The sequence below is a fragment of the Urocitellus parryii genome, chromosome 15 (assembly GCF_045843805.1).
Source record: "Urocitellus parryii isolate mUroPar1 chromosome 15, mUroPar1.hap1, whole genome shotgun sequence".
In the NCBI taxonomy this organism is placed as follows: domain Eukaryota; kingdom Metazoa; phylum Chordata; class Mammalia; order Rodentia; family Sciuridae; genus Urocitellus; species Urocitellus parryii.
Window position 1 is genome coordinate 14,600,056 of NC_135545.1, and position 12,926 is coordinate 14,612,981.

At 49.2% G+C, this 12,926-nt stretch overlaps 1 protein-coding gene across 1 annotated transcript in view; it reads right to left on the bottom strand.

Annotated features, from left to right (window-relative positions):
• Positions 1 to 12,926, bottom strand: part of Sipa1l3 (signal induced proliferation associated 1 like 3) — a 226,555-nt gene that overhangs the window by 11,445 nt on the left and 202,184 nt on the right. The window contains exons 16-18 of the mRNA XM_026412165.2: positions 7,673 to 7,894; positions 1,063 to 1,228; positions 164 to 410 (exon numbers count right to left, since the gene is read on the bottom strand). Coding sequence (XP_026267950.2) covers positions 164 to 410; positions 1,063 to 1,228; positions 7,673 to 7,894 — 635 coding nt within the window. The remainder of the gene's footprint in view (positions 1 to 163; positions 411 to 1,062; positions 1,229 to 7,672; positions 7,895 to 12,926) is intronic.

Genomic DNA, 12,926 nt, shown 5'->3' on the forward strand with positions numbered 1-12,926 from the left:
ATCCCAGGAAACTCCCTGATGCTTGGAGAGCACCCCCTGCTCTTGGGGTGACACCCAGTGCCCAACTATCAGGCACCTCTGAAATTCACAGGCAACCCAGTCCCCTCCCTCAGGTAACTGACCCAGACAACCTCCAGGCGACCAGGAGGGTGCCCAGGCTTACATTTCTTCTCTGGGAATCCGTTGCCAGCGGCAGGGATGGCGCTGGGGCCGCCGCCGGGCGGGAGTGGGTGCTGGTGCTGGCGGCGGGCAGGCAGCGTGCTAGAGGGGAAGGTGCAGGTGCTGGTGAAGAGGACGTCACTGGGCAGGCCTGGCTCCAGGCTGGCAGGGGTGGCAAAGCTGGGCTCCCGGCGCCCACTGCACAGGCTCTCGTCTGACAGTGTCCGCTGCAGGCTCTTCTGGGGGGACTGCTGCCAGGACAGGGGGGAACATGGGGACAGTGTCATAGGGGGCCCCAGTCAGTCCTCAAGGGCTCCCTGCCCACCTAGCCTCCATGGGCTGCCTTCCCTGACCCACAGCCCATGGCCTCTGGCCGGCTGACCAGCTCCAGACAAGTGAGGCTGAGGCTGGGCAGGGGAGGGGAGGGAGTGAGCCACACGGGCCCCGAGAGCCAGGCTGGGACTCCAGCAGGCACCAGTGTCCTCTTCCTCCATGCTCTGGGCTGGTGGGACACAAGCCGGGGAGCCTGGGGGCCATCTTGGTCCCCTCAGAATGTGCCTGCCTGACAGTGAGGCTACCTAGGGCAGGCAAGGACGAGATGACAATGGAGCCACCATGTGTCTGCTCTTCTGGCCTTGCCCTGTCCTTGGGGAATGAGAGCGCTCCGGAGTTTCCCCTGGGACCACTGCTCCACTCCCGGACCCCGAGCTCTGGGCAGGGGGCAGCTGCTTCACCCTGGGCTCTGGGAGAAGGACGTGAGCCAGGCCTTCCTGGTGCCCTCCTGAGATGGCTTAAACCCCGGTTCTGTTCCTAATCAAAACAGGGCCCTCACTCACACACCACGACAGGGCCGAAGATGCGCTCCCTCCTCCCCGCCCTGCCCCACGCCACCTGGCCACGCACCCCTGTGTCCCTCTCCTGCTCTGGCCCCAGGTTGTCCATGATGATGAGTTTCTTCAGGTCGTCCTCAATGGTGGACTTGTAGTTCTTCCGAGGGGACCGGAGGTCTCGCAGGGATGCCCTTAACCGTGGCTGCCCAAAGACGTTCTTTGTGTTGGTGTCCACCTGCCTGCAAGCAGAGCGCCGGGGTCAGGGGCCGCGAGCTCCTTCCAAAGCTGTGGGGACTCACAGCCAGCTGCCTCTGGTGAACGGCCACACCTACTCCACCTGGCCAAGGTGCACAGCAGAGCCCTTGGCCACTCTGTACACGCATCATCCAGGCACTTCTTGGGAACACCTCTGGCTGAGCCTGTTCCAGGGACTGGGGAACAGCCGTGATATGGAGCCCACGTCTAGGAAGGGCGACCAACACTGATCAAATGAACAGAGAGACCCCGTGGGTGAGCTAGAGAGATTTTTTTTTTTTGTAGTTCTGGGTGTATTGAACCCAGGGTGCTCCACCCCTGAGCTACAGCCTCCTTTGTGAGATAGGAGGGTCTTACTAAATTGCTGAGGTTGGTCTTGAACTTGGAATCCTCCTGCCTCAGCCTCCTGAGATGCTAGGATTATGGTCGTGCGCCACCGCACCTGGCTGAGGGAAATGTTTTGAAGAAAAACAAAGCCAGGTACCGGGGTAGGAGCTGGGGAGGGCTGTTGTCAAGGGTGACACCTGGGGGCCGGGGACTGGAAGGAAGGAATCCCATGGGAGGTGGAGGAAAGAGCCAGAGTTGGGGCCATGAGGGGCAACGAGCTTGGTGAACTGGAGGAATGGGGGACGAGGGGGCAAGAGGTGGGAGGTGAGGTCTCAGGGAGCAGGGGCGGACGTGTGGGACTTGAGTGACACGGGGACTTGGGACTGCATTTGAGGAGCCCTGCAGGTTCTGAGCTGAAGAGTGTTAGGTCCCAATTTGCAAGTACTGGGGACATGAGGCTGCCCTTGTGACAGCTGACATGGACTCAAGAGAACCCTAACCTCTGAGATGCTCAGCCCTGTGTTCATGCTGTGGCCGGGGCGCCACCACTGTCCCCTGTGGGCTCCAGGCTGACAAGGCCACCCCCGTCCTCCACTCAGCGGCCCCCAGGGCCGGACCTCTTGCATTTAGACTGTGACCTAGCTTCTGGGCTCAAGTCTGAGCTTCTGGGTAAAAATATTCAAGCTTCCTGGTGAAATGGGGACCTGACCTAAGGCCCGGCCACCCCTAAGAAAAAAAATGACAGTGACCAGGTACATCATCCTCACCAGACACCACACAGGGAGCCCCTCTTCTGATCATTCCCATTTCACAGATGGGAACTGAGGCAGGAGGTGGGAGCCTGTAACACTGGCCGTGCCTTCTACCACGGTCCCCTTTCCCTTTCTTACAGCAGCTGTTGTGACCTGTAGCTGTCTTTGTCTCTGGTCTGTCAGCCGAGCAGAAAGAGACAGCAGCATAGCAAGGCCCGGCTCCCTGGGCACACATTCGAATCCCCCGAAAGCTGCCCTACTCAGATCCCATCTCATGGATGAAGAGATTAAGGCACAGAGGAGTTAAGCCACTTGTCCAAAGTCACACAGTTTGTGGAGGGAGGAGTCAGGATTCAAATTAAGGCAACGGGTTGAGGAGTCTACAGTTGCCACCATCAAGCTTGACTGCCATGTTTTTTTGGTTGTGGTTTTTGATTAACAAGTTTTATGCCTTCAAAAGATAAGAAACAAATGCATGCACTCTTTGAAAACATTTCTGATCAGATCACTGTAACTATGGAAATTCCAGAAACATCTAGAGAGATAATATCAACTTAGAATTTGTAAGGGCATAGTGAACATCATAAAGGAGTATCCTAAACAAGCCAGCTGTGTGAGCTGTCCTAACATGACCCAGACTCTCTAGAAACCTCACTGACAGACCCCTGTGTCGTCTTAGAATTTCTTGCCCTCTCATGCTCCCCACTTACTCTGGCAACTGTCCTGCCAAAGAGCCTAGGGTAGCCGGTATTTCTAAGTCTTTGGAGCCTATCATCATGATACTGGCATTATGTCCCCTGGGTGGGAGGACAGTCAGTGGCCATGCATGTAACTGTAGGACACAGACAGTGATGATGGGACACAGGGAAGGTGTCGTGCTGCCCCACTGTTTCCCTTCCAGGTGAAAACCACCTTTTTCTCTGGTGTCTTCTGATGGCAGGGATAGAAAACAAAAGCATCGGTGAGCACTGTGACCTTCTAGGTAGCAGAGCTGAATTGGTTTGCTCCAAAAAGAAACCCCACCCGGAACAGCATCATCGAGTAAAGCTTAAAATGATAATCAAGGGTACTGAGGACCCTGTTATTCTTCCAAACCTAGCCACCTTGACCGCCATGTTTACATCACACGTGGGATGAAAACCTGTACAGTGCATGGAACATGATCATGTTTGATTAAAAATATGCCTCTGGGGCTGGGATGCGGCTCAGTGGTAGAGCGCTCACCTCGCATGTGCGAGACCCTGGGTTCGATCATCAGAACCACATAAAAATAACTAAGTGAAATAAAGGTATTGTGTCCAACTACAACCAAAAAATAAATGTTAAAAAAAAAAAGATGTGCTTTTATGTGCAAAAAAAAATTTTCTGGAAGAAATGAACCATGATTACCTCCAGGAAGTAGGAGGTAGGAAAGTGGAACTTTTACTTTACATCTAACACCCTTTGAACTGTGAATTTATTTCACCATACTAATGATGATGATGATAACAAAAATAATAACAATTAGTTTGAAAAAGGCTGATACCTGACCTTCATCGTTTTGTAATACAAGAAAGAGCCTCTGAGCCTACAGAAGAAATAAGATGTCTTGGGCTCCCGAGGGTTTTGAAGTCTGCATTTTCTTTCTCTTTCTCAGTTGCCAGCCTTGGGATTTTAACAAAGGGAAGAAGAGAAGGTGCCAAGTTTTCTTTTTTTATCAGGTCACATCCCTCCCCAGCCTAGAGCTCAGGTGGGGGAAATGCTGCTCCACCCAGATTAGGCAAGTGTATTCTCCAGGCAGATGAGAAGCTTTAGGTCTGGAGGACAGAGAGACAGACACAGAGACAGAAAGAGATGCACACACCCCTTCACCATGGAAGATGAAAGGGGCCTCCTTTTCCCCCACCTTTGATTTTGGCATTTTCCAGAATCTTCCCTCAGCACAGGCCCCTACTTTGTAGAGGTAGTAGATCTGGCCTCAGTGGTAGAGTCCTGGTAAGCCCTGGATTCAATCCTCAGCACCAACCCCCCACCCTCCACACACACTCTCCTTCCCTGTTCTATTTCATTTATATTCATTTCCTAAAATCACCTTCCCAGACTCCAGGAACTCTAGTATTCTCAACAAGGCATTCCTAGTTCTTAGGAGGAAGGCTGGCTCACTAGGGGACATCATGCTAGAAACTTCTCCTGTGACCCTCCATCTGCACCATCCCACCTATGGCAGCCTGTGTTCTGATGCTCCTGGGGGGCTGCTGAGAACACGCCTACAGGGGAGAAGCATGGCAAATCCAGCTCAGTTGATCCCCCCACCCCTCCGAAGTGCTAGGGCTTGAACTCAGGGCCTTGTGCACGCCAGGCAAGTGCTCCACCATCGGAGCTGTGGCCCAGCCCTTAGTTGACCACTTTTGTTTTTCCTTTTTTTTTTTTGGTATCGGGGATTGAACTTAGGGGTCACTCAACCACTGAGCCACATCCCCAGCCCTATGTTGTACGGGGTCTCTCTCAGTTGCTTAGCGCCTCTCTTTTTGCTGAGGCTGGCTTTGAACTCGTGATCCTCCTGCCTGAGCCTCTCAAGGTGCTGGTATTGCTTTTCTTATCCTCTTCTTTCTGAAGAATCTTCAGATTTTTTTTTCCTTTGGTACTAGATATTGAATCCAGGGACACTTTACCACTGAGCCACATTTCCAATGCTCTCCCTTCTCTGCCTTCTTTTTGGAAATAGGGTCTCTCTAAGTTACTGTGGCTGGCCTCAAACTTGCGATCCTCCTGCCTCCGCCTCCTGAGTTGCTGAGATAACAGGTGTGCACCATTGTGCCTGGCTATTTTCTTTCTTTCTTTTTTTTTGGTGCTGGGTGTTGAACTCAGGGCCTCATGCATGCTAAGCATCAAAAAAGCCAAACCAGGGCTGGGGATGTGGCTCAAGCGGTAGCGCGCTCGCCTGGCATGCGTGCGGCCCGGGTTCGATCCTCAGCACCACATACCAACAAAGATGTTGTGTCCGCCGAAAACTAAAAGATAAATATTAAAATTCTCTCTCTCTCTCTCTCTCACTCTCTCTTTAAAAAAATAAACAAACAAACAAACAAAAAACAAAAAAGCCAAACCAAACTAAACTAGGCCTACACATCCCTAATCTTGTTTTTTCTCTAGATCTCTGTCAAATCCTAATGACCTCTGGGGATAAAATGGGCTGCTCTCTGACTGCTGACAAGGGCAAGGCCACCTTCTATGCCCTAATTTGGACCAGTGCCAAGAGATGTGAAGAGAAAAGAGCAAGGGAGGAAGGCAGAAGACAGGTGGCCATGCTGATGTCAATGGGCGCAAGGGAAGAGCATGTGTCACCTGTGCCGGGTCTTCTCAGGCACCTGTCCTTCCAGAGGCACAAGAAATGAAACAACATTGCTTCTAGGAGGGAGCTATGGGACGGGGTTGGGGGAGAGGCTTATTTTTCAACACAAATCCTTTTGTGCATTTTTTTTTTAACCCCGGTTCCCCTTTTAAAGCATAAATGAAGAGAACGTCTCCAAGATCCTTTCTAATGGAACCGGACAGAGTACCTCTGACTCACCCATGCTGTCTAAGGGTGCACTCTGCCACGGCGCGGGACGCTCTGGGGCAGAAAAGGAAGGAAGGAAGGCAGGCTGCAGCGACGGCTGTGCAGTCAGGACAGGCAGCAGCAGCTCCTCCTCCCACAGTTGGCCCAGGAGCCGAAGGCAACCAGTGGCCAGACGTGGCTGGGCTGGTCCCAGAGGACTGGAGTTCTGGCCTCCAACTGGGGTGGCTCCCTCGGGCCCTGGTTAATTAAGCTAATTAGCACTGCCCGCTGTCAGCCCGGCTGAGCTGGGGGTTCTGCCAACGTGGTTGGCAAGGAGACTCGCCGGGCTGTGCCCCAGGCAGCGGGCTGACTGTCCTGGAAGGGCGGCTGGGAGAGGCCAGAGAGCAGAGGCGGGGACAGCCCTGCTGGGTGCTGGGCCTGGGCTTGTGAACCAGGCCTTCCCTGGTCTCTCCTGAGCCGGAGCCAAGGGCCTCTGGACCTGCGTGCCAGGGGGAGCACCGGCACCCTCGGACCACCCCTGGGACGTAGGTGCGCCTTTCTTCCTTTTGCAGCCTGGGAAACTGAGGACACTCAGAACCTGCGTCCACCTGCTGCCCTGCGTCACCCCAGGCTGTGCTCGTGGTGAAAGCTGCGTTCCACACACAGCACCCGGCGCTCTGGGTCCTCAGCTGGGGTGGCCGGGTGCTTCATAGGGACCGTGAGAATTCCTTATGGCAGCCGAGGGACAGGACTGAGGACCACCTGTGGGTTCCAGGTGAGGGACTGACCCTCTAGGAGCTTCCATCACGGTGACATGGAGCCAAGACACCATCCTCTGACCTGTAGGGCTGTGCGCTTACCACACCCACCTGGGGAGCGCCATCTCTCCCAGGCCCCAACTCCCTCACCTCATGCCCCCAAAGGCCCCAGGTGAAGGGGTCGCCTCTGGACGAGGTTGCTTGGGGTCCTCCTGGTCAGTACCCTGCCCTGAGGTAGGCCCTGAGGTGACGGCAGAAGCTCTTCCAAGGCCCATCTCCTCCTTGGTTTCTGGAGATGACCACTCACGTGCGGCCGCCCATCAGCTCAGCACTGTGCAGCGGCCCATGGTGGCTGTGCCAGGCCGAGAGGCTCTGGTGCCAAAGAGCCAGCTGCCTGCAGGGGCAGCTCCAGCCCCGCAGTCCTCCGGAGCAGCCATCCCAGGTGGAGGGCTACTGGCCACCTGTCCTCTTCTCTCCCAGCACCTCCAACTTGCCAGCAAGCCCTGTCTGCTGCAGTTCCAGATCATCCGTCCCGAGCCTGCCCTCCTCGCCTTGGTGGCTCTTGCCCTGCTCCCGTCCCCACGTCCCAGTGGACCCTGACAGTGCTCCTCCAGGATGTTCCCCACATGCAGCCACAGGGACCTATTAGCAGTTCAGAACATCTCCTAGCCGTGCCACACCCTCCACAGCCCCATGTCAGTCAGAGCAGATGCCACAGGACTCGCCACCATCTGCCCTACTGCTACCCTGACCTCATGTCCCACACCCTCCCCTTGCTCACAGGGTTCCTGCTACTGGACCCTCCTCCCATGGCCACACCTCGGGGTCTTGACTGTTGCTTCCTTCTCCTACCAAAGCTCTTCACGCAGATGCCATCATAGCCGAGCCCCTGCTGACCCACTGCGTGCCCTCCGCCCCTCACCCAGACCTGAGCATCAGTTCCCGATAGTGGGGACCTCGGCCAGGTTCCCTGCCATATCCCCAGTGTGTGGACTTGGCTTCTCGGCGAGTAAGTGTCACTCTCTTTGCCACCAGAGCGACCCACCTGGCCTCACTGCCCACCCAGGCACTTACTTCTTGGGGTCGGTGAAGGTGAGAGGCCGTGGCGGGGGCTCGTCCGTCCTCTTCCACCCTATTGGGTGCTTATTGCGCACAGGCTGCTTGGAGAAGAAGGACTTGGGGACAGAGGTGGAGAGCTGGAAGGGGCTGGCCTGGGCCAGCTGGGAGGGCCGAGGAGTCTCTGCGCTGGCAGTTTTGTAAACCTGAGCAGGGAAGCCAGCCCGTGAGCCCATGTCACTGCAAAGAAAAAATGAAGGGAAGAAGTTCACGGACCCTAGACATGTCACCATGGGCTGTACTGCTGCAGGATGTTCCCCGACATGGAAGCCTAGAGAAAAGGGGGTCCCTGCAGAGACCCGACCCACTCCAGCAATACGGGAACCTAAAAAGGCACCCGGGGGGCTGGGGATGCGGCTCAAGCGGTAGCGCGCTCGCCTGGCATGCGTGCGGCCCGGGTTCGATCCTCAGCACCACATACCAACAAAGATGTTGTGTCCGCCGAAAACTAAAAAATAAATATTAAAATTCTCTCTCTCCCTCTCTCTCACTCTTTCTTAAAAAAAAAAAAAAAAAAAAAAAAAAGGCCCCCCCGGCCCCTGCTGTGGGAGCTACGCAGTTGAAGGCGGAGTCCCATCTGCCACCTGTCTCTAGGTGACCATGGTTCACAGGCTGCTCTATTTCCTTCCTTTTCATCTGGGCATTAAAAACAGAGAAAGCGGCTTTTACTGGGGGGAGGGGAGGTGGGAAGATTTTGCTTTTTCATTATTGGATCATACCGATTATTCTATAACTTGTCATATTTTTTTCCAGGTGATGAGGACCAAATCCAGGATCTTGTACATGCTATGTATAATTTTTAAAGAATATATTTTGCGGGGCTGAGGATGTGGCTCAAGCGGTAGTGCGCTCATCTGGCATGTGTGAGGTGCTGGGTTCGATCTTCAGCACCACATAAAAATAAAATAAAGATGTTGTGTCCCCCAAAAACTAAAAAATAAATATTAAAAAATTCTCTCTTAAAAAAAAAAAGAATATATTTTGCTATGTATGCTTTTATGAAGCACTTAGTACATGTCAGATACTATAGTTAGCTAGTCTAAGACTACAGCTCCCTAAGCTAAATATTAGATTTTTGTTGAATTAATGTTACAACAACCTACTGATATCAACTGGACCTAAACTTTAGGGACACAAATGCTGCAGGAAATCAACTTTAATTTTTTTTTTTTTTTGGGTGGTACGGGGAATTCAACCTAGGACCACACACGCGCTAGCCAAGCACTCTAATACTGAGCTACATCCGCAGCCCTTTTTAAAAAAATGTTGAGTTAGGGTTGCACTAAGTTTCTCAGCCTAGCCTCAAACATGCAATCCTCTTTCTTGTCTCAGCCTCCCAAGCAGTTGCAATTACAGGTGCACACCATTGTGCCTGGTCAATTAAAGAAAAAATTTTAATGAAATTCCATTCGAAATAAGAGATATTTAATGACAAAATAGAAGATACCTTTGAAATATAAGCTAGTAAATCCTTTCTGAAGGTCGATTTAGTGGATGGGACTTTTGACTGTGGCCAGAGGAGGAGACTGGCAAATCCTCTTCCCAAAGAGGCCCAAACTAACAAACCAAAAACCCTTTCAAGCACTCTGAAAAATGACCAAAGGCATACAATAATCTGGAAAGCACTAAGCTTGACAAACTGCTGAAGTGGGTAGGAACCTAGGGAATCTGTGGCTCCAAGGAGACATTAAGAGTATATAACAAAAAGCCAGGCACAGTGGCACACCGTACACCTATAATCTCAGAAGCTCGGGAGGCTGAGGCAGGAGGATAGAGAGTTCAAAGCCAACCTTAGCAAAGGTGAGTCGCTAAGCAACTCAGTGAGACCCTGTCTCTAAATAAAATACAAAATAGGGATGGGGATGGGACTCAGTGGTTGAGTGACCCTGAGTTCAATCCCTGATACCAAAAAGAGAGCATATAATAAAGAGTTTCAAAAGGAGATGAGAGAAAGGGGCAGAAGAAATATCTGAAGAAATAATGACTGAAAACTTCCTAAATCTGATTTTAAAAAGTCATTAATCTAAACATTTAAAAAGCTCAACAAACCACAAGTATAATAAATAAAGAGACCTACATCTTAAAAAACACCTGAAAGTAAAATACTAAGATAAAAATCTTGAAAGTATCCAGAGAAAAGACTCATCGCTTACAGAGAAACACTGATAAAATTAACTGCTGACTTTTCATGTGAAACAATAGAATAAAATGTCATTTTCAAAGCACTGAAATAATTCTATAACCCAGAATTCTATATCCAGAAAAACTACCCTTGAAAAAAGTAAAGGCAATCTAAAGATGTTCCCATTTAACAAAGAGAAAGAGAGAAAATATGTGTTGTTAGCACATCTGCCTAATAAGAAACAATACAGGAAGTCCTCACACTAAAAGAAATTAATCCAGATAATTAACATGCAGTTTTTTAAATTAAAAAAAATTTTTTTAGTTATAGGTGGACACAATATCTTTATTTTATATTTATGTGGTGCTGAGGATCAAACCCAGTGTCTCATGCATGCAAGGTGAACACTCTACCACTGAGCCACAATCCCAGCACAACATGCAGTTTTTTAAAAACAATATTTATTTTCAGTTGTAGTTGGACACAATACCTTTATTTATTTATTTTTATATGGCGCTGAGGATCGAACCCAGGGCCTTGCACTTGCTAGCACTCTACTGCTAAGCCACAACCTCAGCCTTTAACATGCAGTTTTTAAAAAATGACTATAGATTTATGCTTTCACATTTCTTCTCTCACCTTTACTTAAAGACAAAGGCAATAATTAACTCTGTTGTTGGGTTTATATCATATATGTGATAAAACTGCACAAAGAAAGGGAAGGAGTAGGGCTATACTAGAGAAAAATTTTCATGTATTACTGGAATGAAGTTAGTATTAACCTGAATCACACTGATAGATGCATACTGTAATAACAACACCAATAACAACAAAAAACAGGTATATAAGAGTGAACTTCCAAAAGACACACTAAATTAAATTTACATAGTCTAAAGCAATAAAGGAAAAACAGAAGCAAGAAAGATAGTAAACATAAAGAAAACAAATAGCAAAGTATCAAGTATAAAACTATTATCAATAATTACATTAAGCCAGGCGCAGTGCTCATACCTGTAATCCCAGTGACTCAGGAGGTTGAGGCAGGAGGATAGTAAATTCAAGGCCAGCCTCAGCAATTTAGAAAGGCTCTAAGTAATTTAGCAAGACACTATCTCAAAATAAAAAAAAAATAAAAGGGCTGGGGATATATAAAGCACACCTGGGTTAAATACCCAGTACCCAAAAAAGTTAAATTAATTAATTAATGTAAATGGTTTAGTGGGGTGCAGTGGCACATGCCTATAATAGTGACTCAGGCATCCCCAGGTTCAATCCTCCAGTATACAAAACCAAAAAACAGTTTAGCCAGACACGATTATGAATGGCTGTAATGCCAGCTTACCTGGAAGGCTGAGGCAGAAGGATTGCAAGTTTGAGGTCAGTATGGGCAATTTAGTGAGAGCTTGTCTCAATAAAATAATACTAATAAAAAGGGCTGGGAGATACAGCTCACCTGAGCTTGCTTACCTAGCTTGGCCAAGGCCCAGGGTTCAATCCCTAATACCACGAAAAGGGAAGAAAAGAAGAAAAAAGGAAATGGTCTAAACCTATTCAGAAGGCAGAGACTTGTAGGCTGGATTTAAAAAGCAACATATGCTTTCTACCATTCAGCAATGTCTATTAATGGACAAAGGTTGCACACTGTGAGGAGATATCCAGGAAGCCCCGAAGCACATCACCATGAGCATGGACCTCATGACACTACGGAGGTGCAGGGAGGCTTCCCCAAGGAGGCGAGGGCTTCGGAGCTCAGAAGCAACCCAAGGGCGTCAGCCTGGTGTTTGGCCCCCCACAAACCACACCACGGAAAAGTTGCACAATACTCATTTGTACACACGGGGATGCTCATAGAAGTGCTGTTATGACCAAGAAAAACTGGGAAAAAACCAAAATGATAAGAAAAGGTGGAAATGGTCTGAATGATTGAGATGGAACCAGGGGCAGTGTACTACTAAGCTACATCCCCAGCCCTTTTTACACCCAGCCAGACAAAAATCTCTATATACATACACACATATACTTGTGTTTATATATAATATGTATGTATATATATGAAATATGGTTATGATTTTTTTCTTTTATAGGAAGGAAATTAGCAGTGCTTCTCCAACTGTAGGTCATGAAATAGACTTAGTGGGTCTTAATTTGTTTTTTTGGTGGTACTGGGGTTTGAACCCAGGGGATTTTTACTCCTGAGTCACATCTTCAGTCCTTTTAATTTTATCTTAAGACAGAGTCTTGCTAAGTTGTCCAGGCTGGACTCAAACTTGGGCTCCTCCTGCCTCAGCTTCCTGAATGGCTTAGATGATATGCGTGTGACATTGTTCCTGGTAGGTCTTAACAGTTCTATTCTCTTATTTTATTTTTTAGTTTCTGGGGATAGAATCCAGAGCCTCATACACGTTAGGCAAGTACTTTACACCCGGTGCAAGTCTTAGCAGTTCTGAGCAGGGGGAAAAAAAAAGAAATAGACTAAAAAATATGTCAGTGTGATCACATAAGTTAAGTATTTAGTGAAAATTCCAGATGTCTGTGTTGGGTTATAATGTAAAATGTTTTTCTACTTTGGGTAATGGTCAAAATGTTTCAAAGAACTGGGTTGGTACAGGTTTGGAGAAAAATCTCTGGAGGAGTATACACCATCTGATTACGTCTGAAGGGAATGATACTGGGGAGGTGTCAAGGACACAAGTCAGGTTAAACCATATAAACTTGGCACAGGGCAAACAGGAAGTGGCCACCTGACACCTCAGTCTAGGTGTGGCTCAGTGGTAGAGCACCTGCCTAGCATGTGTAGGCCCTGGGTTCCACAACCTTGGAAAAATCAAAACAAAACAAGACAAGACAGGGAAAGAACTTGGGTCCTGGAGTCAATAAATGACCCAACCTTGGGCCTTCTCTAACCTTGAGTTCTGGAAGGTGATACATTTGCCTCAGGAGAGAGAATTGGGGAAAGGGAAAATATTGATCACAGCAGACAAAGTTTCAGATTGGGGGAGTCAACTTTAGTGATCTATTGCACTGCACAGTGACCATGTATAATATATATTTCAGAGCAATGGCAAAAAACGGCCCAGTATTGGTGCCAAA